Source organism: Mauremys mutica, chromosome 12 (genome assembly GCF_020497125.1).
Source record: "Mauremys mutica isolate MM-2020 ecotype Southern chromosome 12, ASM2049712v1, whole genome shotgun sequence".
Lineage (NCBI taxonomy): Eukaryota > Metazoa > Chordata > Testudines > Geoemydidae > Mauremys > Mauremys mutica.
Genome location: NC_059083.1, coordinates 49,323,882 through 49,335,424, shown reverse-complemented (window position 1 = coordinate 49,335,424; position 11,543 = coordinate 49,323,882). Strand labels below are relative to the sequence as shown.

Here is an 11,543-nt window from a genome sequence, read left to right as displayed (position 1 = left end):
AGCCCGAATCACCGGGATACGCTCATGTGGGTTTCTCTCTAACTCTCCTGTTCAAGCCTAAATTCCTTTCTGAATCTTGCCCTCCCTGGGGAGTAAACCTATTGGCTTCAATGATTATTATATTATCCTTATTCATTATTATTGAAAATCCTTGAAATTTTAGTAGGATAGAATAAGATAACTGATATTAAATGGAGTTTCAAGAATTAGTCAAAGAAAGCAAAAGAACAGACATTAATAGATTAATAGAATTGGCCATAAACTCAGCTGGCATAAATTGGCCACAGAACCCCTGAAGTTAATGGGCCAGATTAAAGAGATATGGAGATAGAGTAAAGGAAGAAATATGTGACTGACTCTACAGCCTGGTGCTCTGAGCACTCACTGGATTTAGAAGACTCAAGTTCCAGTCCCTTGTGCTCCAGTGACTCTTGTACAACTGGGAATCTGGCCTGCTGACTTCAAGGGAGCCACACTCATTTAGACCAACTGAGGTTTTCTCCCAATTTGTCTCAGTTACCTGAGCTGAGAATTTCCCAAACACCAGTTATCCACAGGTGTTTATGCTCTCTAAGGTAAAAATATGTAATTTAATTTATTTTAGATCATCAACATTACTTGAGAAACTTTAATTTTCCCAACATTTTCCTTAGAGCTGTTTTCACCTCCTTGCTTTTCAGGATGTAGATGATGGGGTTTAACATGGGGGTCAAGACACTGTACTGGATGGAAAATATTTCATCTGGCACTACAGAAGAGACTGAGCTGGGTTTTCTGTACTGGACAAAACCTGTCAGGTACAACAAGCCAACCAGAATCAGGTGGGAGCTGCAAGTGGAGAAGGCTTTACGCCTGCCCTCTGCAGAGCATATCCCCAGGATGGTGGAGATGATGTGAATGTAGGAGATCAGCATGAGGAGGAAGGAGCTTGACCCAAATATCACAACAGAAGTATGAAGCACCACTTGAGTGGTGAGGGTCTCAGTGCAGGCCAGTTGTAACAGAGGAGGCAGCTCACAGCTGAAATGATGAATTTGGTTGGAGCCACAGAAATGCAACTTGAGAGTAAAAACAGTGTTAAGAAGGGCATAAAAGAAGCTTCTGGTCCATGCCCCACTCACCAACAGAACACAGATCCCTTTGCTCATTCTCTCCATATAATGCAATGGGTCACAGATGGTCATGTAGCGGTCATAAGCCATGGCTGAGAGAATGAGAACTTCAGCATCAGCTGTGAAGAGGAAGAAGAATATCTGAGCAATGCAGCCATTGACAGAAATAGTTTTGTGCTCTGCTAGGAAGTTCCTCAGCATGTTATGCACCATGACTGACGAAGAGCAGATATCAACAAAGGATAAACAGAAAAGGAAGAAGTGCATAGGGGTGTGAAGGTGAGAATCAGCTCTTATGACTACCATGATCACTATATTACCACCCAGAGTGATTAGGTAAATAACTAAAAACACCGAGAAGAGGAAAATCTGCAACTGTGGGTCACTGGAAAGTCCCAGGAGAATAAATTCATTCACTGTGGTTTGATTTTTCATTTTCATTTATTCAGGAAATCTGTGACCTGAAAGACCAAAAAAAATGAGATTAACACTTATTATGTAAATAAATTGAAATAGTATGTGGAGATTATCTGTTCCAGAGGATGAATGTAAAGCGAGTCCTATTCCATTCTGTAAAATGCGTGTTTTAACTATACTAAATTGAGAGAGAGAGAAAGAGTGAAGTGAGATGGTATTTGTGTGTTTTAAATAGGTAAAATAAGCTGAATACACAAAAGGACTTTGGCTCCTAACTGCCAGTTTAGATGTCTTCGTCCCAGAATCAGGTCCTACAGGTATTCACAAATACCCTGCTCATTTCTGACTAAGGGATAGTCTGATGTTGGGCTCCCTCGGTCTCTTCCCTTGAATTGCTCCTCTATGGATAAATCATAAAAGAGGCAGTGCAGGGTTACTGGATACTTGGTCATCTTTATGTAGGCTGAGTGTTCAAGCCACCAGGCTATAGAGGAATGTATTCTCTCTCTGTAATTTGGCTTTATGACTTCAGTAGAGCTACAGCTGCATTACACCAGCATGGGATTTGGCAGATTGGCTGCAATGGAACTATGGCCAATTGACAATAGCTGGACACCTGGCCAAATCTATACAAATAATCTGTCAGTTATTCTAGACTATTTCGTTGAAAACATTATTTAATATCTCTAGTATATAATTGGATTCTTTCCTATTAAAATCAATATGATTTTTCAAAGAAGAATAAGAATCACAGAATCATAGAACTAATAGGGACCTCAAGAGGTCATCTAATCTAATCCCCTGCACTCATGGAAGCACTAAGTTTTATCTAGACCATCCCTGGCAGGTGTTTGTCCAGCCTGCTCTTAAAAATTTCCAATAATGAAGATTCCACAACCTCCCTAGGCAATTTAATCCAGTACTTAAGCACCCTGATAGGAAGTTTTTCCTAATGTTCCAGCCTAAACCAACCTTGCTGCAATTTAAGCCCATTGGTTCTTGTCCTATCCTCAGAGGCTAAGAAGAACATTTTTTCTCCCTCCTCCTTGTAACAACCTTTTATGTACTTGAAAACTGTTATCATGTACCTTCTAAGTCTTTTCTTCTCCAGAATAAACAAACCATATTTTTTCAATCTTGTTATGCCCTTCCAACCAGGGCCGGCTCCAGACCCCAGCGCGGCAAGCACGCGCGTGGGGCGGCATTTGCCTGCAAGGGCGGCAGGCGGCTCGGCTGGACCTCCCGCAGGCGTGCATGCGGAAGGTCCAGTGGAGCAGCGGGACCAGCGAACCCTCTGCAGCTGCGGGAGATCCAGACGAGCTGCGCGACCAGCGGACCCTCCGCAGTCATGCCCGCGGGAGGTCCGCTGCTCCCGGGGTTCTGGTGCACCTCCCGCGCATGACTGCTTGGGGCGGCCAAATTCGTAGAGCCGCCCCTGCTTCCAACATGACTGTGAACCACTGACAAATACTCTCTGGGAAATGTTTTCCAACCAGCTATGCACCCACCTTATAGTAGCTCCATTTAGGTTATATTTCTCTAGTTTATGAGAAGGCCATGCAACACTATCAAGAAGAAATGAATGTGACCATCAAACATTATCTCAACTCAGTGACATAATTTTGAGAAGAGGGGCCTGATAGAAAATTAATGGGACTTTTCCTGCTAAGTCACTTAATCTCCGACTCAGTGGGATTTTTTACTCCATTTTCTGCATGTCTGAATATCAGACTGTACTTACAGTAGAGAAATTATCCTGCCCTTCTGGAAGCGAATGACATCATTTATTAATGGAAAAGGAAATAAAATCAATGTTCTCTCAAATGTCAAAATTATGTTTGTCCCCATACAACCCTAGAGAGAAACTAAACATTTCCTCCATTATCAGCTCATGACACAAATGCCTAAGTGCCCGCATGCACACACACACACACACACACACCTGCTCTCAGCTATCTCAGTGCTGCCTTAAAAAAGAGAGGGAAAGTGAGAGCTGGGTGATTCAAGCAAATCAGTTTCACCAGCCATGGCCCCTGTGCTGTAACTTAGTCTCTGTGAGCAGACTGCTGCAGCCAGACAGAAGTCAATGGGACTCTGAAGCGACAAAGCCCTAGATAAGAGGGGCAGAATCCGGTCCTTTGAAATGAAAAGGATATAAAAATTAAAAAGGAATAAAAATATGAATCAACTCACCTGCCTTTTAAGCACAAATCATAAATATGGTGAGATCTTTCTGACCTGTGATTTTCTTTTTTCTTAGGCTATACTCCTCCTTATCAATTTGTCTATCTAGTCTGTGTATCTCTGGAATACAGCATCCAAGCAGATCCAATATTCTTTACCTGGAACAGTGAAACACCTCAAGGTGTGTTGGGGAGTGAGGCAAAGAGCTTTTCCTTAGTTGACTCCAAGAGTAGGAGCTGATTCTTGAGAATTGTTTAAATGCTGCTTTTCCCCCCTGGGACATTCCCTGAAGTTCACTCTCTGTAACAAGCTCCCAGTAACATTGTGCTGGGTCAGGCCTTAAGCAATGGTCTACGGTACCTAAAAATGAGAGCATTGAGGCTTGAGTTATCATATGCATCCAAGTGATTTAGGTACCCAATCTCAGTGACAGTCAATTAAAAAGGCATGTGTTTAGGCTCAGATTCTCAAAGGAGTTAGATGCGCAAACAGCAGCACATTTCCTCTCCCTTGGAATCCTTTGAAGGTCCTAGTCTTAATGTATAATTACCACAAGTGCAGCAGGGAGAAAGAATGGGGACTGGCCAGCCATCCTTAAAAAATCACCAGTGGCTGGATGCACAGGTTAAGGGATGAGAAAGGAGCTAATAGCCTGTATACGATGGCAGGAAAGAACAGGAGATGAGATGAAGGAGGAGCTTTTCTGAATACATCTGGGTAAAATTTTTCAGACAAGTCATTTACTCGCTGAAAAATGACCAACCATTTCCTTTTACTCTTCTCAGCTGTTTTTAATGAATATATTTCTGCTCCGTATGTTTGGTTGACCCAATACTATTTGTGAATTAGAAAAAAAATCCAATTTGTTTCACCCAGGGCAAAACAAACAAACAAAAAAGCCAACTAAAGTCACAAAGCAGCACAGGGTTTTTAATGAATATGTTTCTGCTCCGTATGTTTGGTTGACCCAATACTATTTGTGAATAAGAAAAAAAAGCAAAATTGTTTCACCCAGGGCAAACCAAACAAACACAAAAGCCAACTAAAGTCACAAAGCAGCACAGGGCATCTTAGTGCCGCCCCAGTACCTTTAAGCCAGTGGTTAGGGAACTCTCCTGGGTCATGGGAGATCCTCATGCAAGTCCTTCTCTGTCTGATGTAGAACAGAGATTTCAAGTTAGGTCTCTTATCTCTCAGGAAAGTGCTTTAATCTCTGTGCTGTAGGCCTTGCTGGAAACCTGAGATTAAGTAATTGTATTAACCGAAGGCTGGGAAGTAGGATAGGCCAGGCTTTGACAGAATAGCAATGCACTAGGTAAGCATATTGCTGACCAGAGAGGACGGTGAAAAAAGACACAGATCTCTCAAGTAACTATGTAAATACATTCTTAAGAGATGGTACAAGAGGACACTGACCCCTCATAAGATAAGATTGGGATCACAGGATAATGGGTGAGGATGTTTGTTCTAACTAGCAGGTACCAGGATAAGGGTGGTAACTAACAGCATCTGGAGTGTAATATGCACCATTTTTTTTATCAGTGTATTAAAGCAGAAGTCCAATGAGGGGCCTTTTTGTATTGGTCAAGGGGACAGGACCCTGATGTCCCATCTTGTCACAGAAATACATGTCTTAGTGTCCCTGTGATCCATTGGACAGGGAGCTAGTACTGTGCTTTGCTGACAATAAACCTCGCTGAGGGCCTTAGCCACCAAACCGAGCCTGTGGTCTTTCTTTATGAATAACATCAAGGTCTGCTGAATCGGTAAGCTGCATTCCCTGCTCATGCAGCTGACACCGGAGATCCAAGAACAGCACTGAGCAGCCTTAACAACTCTCCACAGCACTAACAACTTGGTCAATAAGGTATTTTTGGGCAGGACTTTCTCAGTATCTCTGAAGCTGTTTTGCTTTGTAAAGTCAGCAGCACATTAGCAGCAGCAGAAACACATAGCTCTAATGCAGCAATGCTGGCATGTGGAATGGGTTTCCATCTTGAATGGTCTTCTTCCTTTCACAAGAGTCAGGATGGGATGATTTAGGTTTCTTATATCCCACTAATTGCATCTTTCAATCTCATTCATGGTTGCACTGGTGCTCTATTTCCTTCTTCCTCATCTCTATAAACCTTCTATAAAAGCATACAGCCTCCTGAACATTGCACATACCCCTACCATTGCAGTCATCTTCTTCTTAACTAATGCAAGACCGAAACTTGCTGGGATCATTTAAGTATCTCCCTCTTTGTGACAAGATCAAATCAATGGCTGTCAAGGATATGGCATAACTTTTGACACTGAAAACTGTTTAATTTCCTCTTCTCAGCTGTTTTTAATGAATATGTTTCTGCTCCGTATAACAGAGTTGTCATCACTACCATCTTGAATACTTGCCTCTTAGTTATCACATAGACATTCTGCCTCCCAAACAGAGGCTTTTGAAGGTGCTGAAATGTCATTGGCACAAGACCCATCAGATGTGTGACTTCTTCAGATACAGAAACTCATTCCATCAAGCAAGTACCCAGATAGGAAAACCTATTCACCCATTCAATGTGGTTGCCATCTACATGCACCATCAGCAGGTCATGAGCCACCCCATGGCAAAAGAAATTGTTAAAGCCACCCCATGGCAAATTATTTGTTAAAGCATTCAGAGAAATCAGGATGAGTTCACATATAACTCAAGGCCAACATTCACTGCTAACAGTTGGTGGACTAATGCAATCCAGCAATGTGTGACTATGCCATTTTCAAGAGATCAGAAACTGCTCCTGTCTCTTGATCAGTACCCAGCATTCAGAGCCCTACCAAACTGCAGGCCTAAGTACCGACTTGTTGATCTCACTTTTCACTTTGATAGGCTTTGTGAAACCTCAAATGTTCATATTAATATTCACATAGTCCCAGTCTTGCATAAGGCTTACCCCAGTGAACAGGTAGAACAAGCAAGTAATTAAAATTAAGTGTGAGTATGGACCACTGCCATCACTGTGAATCTGTTTGCAGGATTGGGATCATACACAGTGTTGTTTGCGCTCAAGCCTGCAGGTGGTTTAAAAGTGAGAGTCCTGCTTTCCTCAGCTGGATATCTACATGCAGAAAGGCTATGGAGATCTGTCCATTTAGTCTAAACACCCCAGTGCATGCAGTATCATGTCTAGAGAAGAAGAAATGCACAAAAACCAGAAGAGCTGAATGGAAAAAGCCCATATAGTCAGATCTTTCTTTCTTTCTTCCTTTCTTTCTTTCAAATCTGCATAAGACAATGGGGGTGATTTCATGCAGCACATGATTTGACTGTGGAACTCCTTGCCACAGGGACATACTGAGACCATAAATGTAGCAAAATTCAAAAAGAGATTGGGTAATAAAAGTATCCAGTGTTGTTATGATTAATTATGATAACATTACTGGAAGGGATATTAAATATCATGTCTATTGTGTGGTTCTTGAATCTTCCTTGGAACATCTGTTCCTGGTCACTGTCAGAAATGGGATAGCGGATTTAGATGGCAGGTCTGCCTCAGCATGGCTATTTTTATGGCTCCGTGGCACAGAAAATGGCATTACAAGAAGAGAACAGTGTTCTTCAGTAGCATTTTTGTCCCAGAGATCTCAAAATACTTTATGTGCCTTAATATATTAACCTCTGCAATACATCTGTTCATTTATTTCCCTCAAATTACGGAAGATTATTACTATCAAGTATATGTTAAACACCAACCAACTACTAGTCTTTCTGCTTAAGAAAAAATTAGAGAAAGTCATTGTCCCAAGGGGCTTAAATATAACAAATAAAAACCTGGAAATACCACTTCTTCTTTTATTATTATTTATTTTATATTATAGTTAGGTTAGATTAAGGCCTTGTCATGATTGGTTGTGTACAAATGTTAGAGATGGTCAGAAAAAGAAATTTCCATCACCCAGTAAATTCCATATTTCAGCATTTTTTTTAAACTCAAAATAGGCAAGAAAGATGAAATCTCAATGTTTTTGTGAAAGGAAAAATCATAAAATATTTGAATGCAGAAATATCTAAACATTTTATTTTGTCCTTTTTATTGAAACAAGCCAGCCATTTGAAGTGTCAATTTTATTTTCAATCAATATTTTGATTTAAAATATCATTGAGATGAGTAATTTTGTCATTTTAAATAGAAATATCAACTCAATTTTTTTAATTTCATTTTGACATTTAAAAATGAAATCTAAGATTTCATTTTGAGAGGTCAAATTGAAATGAATTTTTTGTTTAGATTTTCCCAATGCAAAAATCAAATGTTTTATTCAAAATTCAGATATTCCAGGAAAAACAAAACAAAACAAAACATTCTAACATGATGAAACCACATTTTGAAATTGGAAAAACAATCATGGTAAAATGTTGACCAGAACTAACAAACTTGAAAGTACTCATGATTGCTGCCATGAAGAATTGACAGTATAACAGAGTGATGCTTAGTAAGCAGGACACACTGAAAAAAATGAAGACTAGACTAGCTAAATAGAGCTACTTTTTATTTAGTAAGCAGGTTGTGGAAGTTTTGAATTTGGATAACAAAGACGGATATGTGGGTTTTTTTTGTTTTGTTTTATTTTTTTAATGAAAATAGTCTCATTGTTCAACTAGCTCTATTTATTTTGTGTGAAGAATCTGAAAGAAGAAATTCTCCCTGTGAAAATGGAAGCAGAGGGTGGTGTCTTTCTTAAATGGTGCATACCATCAGTACTAGGATGGGATGGGGAGAGTGATGGAAGTGGGCACATGTATGGAATTTTGGCTGAACACACTAGACAGGGAGTGAAGAGATCAGGATTCCATATCTTGCTTGCCACAGACTTTCTGGCTGACCTTGGGCATAAGGCTGGAAATAGGAGTTGAACACCTGACTCCCCTAGACACTTTTGAATAGCTCAGCCTATTGGTTGACTCTTCATTTACCCCAGCCCATAGCTCTATAATTCAAACATTGGCAACGGGTGAATTCAAAGTCATATACTTTTTCATTGAGACAAGATCCTCAGCTGGCAGGTATCGGAATAGCCCTGTTTATTTCAGTGGAGCTACGCTGCTTTTCACCAGCTGGGGTTCTGCATTTGAAGATGAATTTCACTTGGGTGCAGAGTAGCAGTACCACTTCCTACTATGTTTCTGATGTCTGTGAACACTGAGTGATACACAGGGCTTTCCAACTCGACAGTGAGTGAAATTTGAGGAAAACAAAATCCCTTTACAATATGAACACTATGGTCAGAGCCCCATTTGATGTAAATCCATGTACTTACATTGACTTGATGGCACCAAGTCAATTTACACATAGGGGTAGGTTCACAAAGGGACATAGGAGATGTGATGCTGAGCATTGCAGTGCTTAACTTTGAAGAGCCTAGAAAATCACAGGGATTCACAAAGCCAGAGTTTGGAACTCTGGCTGCCTCCTCAATGGAAGGGGAGAGATAGGTCATGTCCTAAATAAGCCAATGGGAGATGCTGAGAAGTTGGATGTGCATTGACTTAATCCCCTGGAGGAAAACACTTTTCCATCTGGGAACCCTCTAACCCCAACTAAGGTATATTTTGCAATAAGCCCGGATGTGGTGGTAAAGAGAAGACTGAGAAGAAATTAAGAGGAAGAAGTCCCTCCTTAATTTTAGCTCAGTGGTTCTGTCAGTCACCCAATATGGAGGAGACCCCTGGTTCAAGGGCCTGACGAGAAGAGATTTAAATGGGGATTTGTCCCCTCCCATATGCGTGACCAAAAAGTCCTTTGAAGTCCCCAATATCTCCCAGCACTTGCATTATTCATGTCTTCCTCCTAAAAAAGCATCATGCAATCCTACAGAAGTACAAAAACAATTGCATTCTAATGCAATGAAGTCCAAGGATGTGAAACTTAATTCAATAACATTTATTCAAGGATCTTGTCATATCTGTGTCATAAATAAACAGATCAGGGTTAAGGTCTCTTGTACCTGGAAAGGGTTAACAAGCTCAGTAACCTGAGGAACACTTGACCATAGGACCAATCAAGGGACAGGATAATTTCAAATCCCTGTTCCTGAGCCGTCCACCAGAGACCCAGACCAAGGTGGTGGAACCGGATCTCATGCCAACAACTACAGCAGCCATAGTACATCCAGTCCCAGAATCGGAACTGGAAGAGCAACCAGCGGCAGAACCATTGCCAGCACTGACCCCAGCACATCCAATTCCACCACCAGAGGGCGCCAACGGGCCCGAACTGGCAGAAGCAGCTGACAACCCTACCCAAGAGGCTCAGCCAGAGCCTGAAATACCACCTAGTGCACCAGCGGAGAGCAGTTCACAGTCAACGGAAACAACCTCATCACCTACATTGCTTCCAGAGGGACCAAGCCCAAGTCCACAGTCTACGGAGGAACTGGTGTCTCCAGCCTCAAGGGAACAGTTCCAGACTGAGCAGAAAGCCGATGACAGCCTTAGGAAAGCTTGGGCGGCGGCATGGAGCAACCCACCGCCTCTCAACTCATCTAACCGAAACCGGTTTGTTAAAGAACAAGCCACCATGTCATAGGTCTCACCCCCACTTAGAGCTGTTGGGTTCCAAGATGGGGACCTGCATGGACTCCCCTAAACTAAAATCCTAGTTTAGATCTGGTAAAAGCTGCCACCACCCAATAATGTACGTGTATTGGGACACAGTCCTTCCCCAAAATCCTTGGGGATCCCAAGAGCCCCAAATCCATGGAGTTCTTACACCTAGGAGAAGTAAACTATTCTCCCCTGCTTCCTCCCCACTCCTTTCTCCTAGGAGAGATACTGGGATTCAACTACAGAGGGATGCCTTCCTCCTCCCTCCTCCCCTTTCCCTGAGAATTCACCCAAGGAAAGATCAACCAAGTCCTTAACAGGAAAGATTTATTAAAGAATAAAAAGAAAGTAAACTGTCTCTGTAATACCAAGATGGAACAATACACAGGGTCTAAACTTATCAATCTCTGGAGAGAATCCCCACTCCTTTCTTTCTCAGTAAAAGCAATAACAGTACAGAATTAAAGAAATTCTATAGCAAAACACACAATTGCAAATGTAGAAATCAAATTATAAGACTAATCCGCCTTTCTAATTAATACTCACTATTGGATAGTAGGAACTACTCCAGGAGAACTTGGAGACATGTCTGGCCTCTCTTAGATCCAAAGAGAGAACGAACAATCCAAACAAAGGACACAGACAAAGGCTTCCCTCCACAGAGATTTGAAATTATCCTGTCCCTTGATTGGTCCTCTGGTCAGGTGTTCCTCAGGTTACTGAGCTTGTTAACCCTTTCCAGGTACAAGAGATCTTAACCCTGATCTGTTTATTTATGACAATCTGCAATATAGTGTTTTGCACGCTTGCACTCTATATTGCACTCTTGTAATATAGTGCCTGAACCTGTTGCTGCACTTACTTAACTCAAATCTTCTTAACTTTACTCCCATCTATATGGGATTGGTTCTTCACATCCTCCTTCTCCATTTCAATCTGTCTTGAATGCTATTCTTGGGAAACTCTGCAGCTAATCATGTCCTTTAGTACGACATCCATCCATATAGTTCTGGGTCTGTTAACCCTTCTTTTTCTCTCCATTTCTAAGTTTAACTCCCTATATATTCTTCTGATTTTCTTTTCACGTGGCCAAACCATCTATGCCTCGATTCCCTCAGCTTTTTCCATAATTGATACCAACTTCACATTTCCCCTACTTCATTAGTTACAAATATGGTCCAACCACAGAACTCCAAATATCCATGTATACATTTTCATTTCCATTGTATTCAAGATCTGCTCCTGTCTCTTCC

General features: G+C 41.3%; 1 protein-coding gene across 1 annotated transcript; it reads right to left on the bottom strand.

The window, feature by feature from the left end:
• Positions 1-614: 614 nt before the first annotated feature.
• LOC123345302 (olfactory receptor 5A1-like) lies at positions 615-1,547 on the bottom strand. The gene has a single exon (XM_044982074.1). It carries the CDS (start codon positions 1,545-1,547, stop codon positions 615-617), a length of 933 nt encoding a protein of 310 aa, XP_044838009.1.
• Positions 1,548-11,543: the final 9,996 nt, after the last annotated feature.

Bases quoted from the DNA above. Each gene is read 5' to 3' on its own strand.
- LOC123345302 (XM_044982074.1), bottom strand. From the start codon at position 1,547: ATGAAAAATCAAACCACAGTGAATGAATTTATTCTCCTGGGACTTTCC.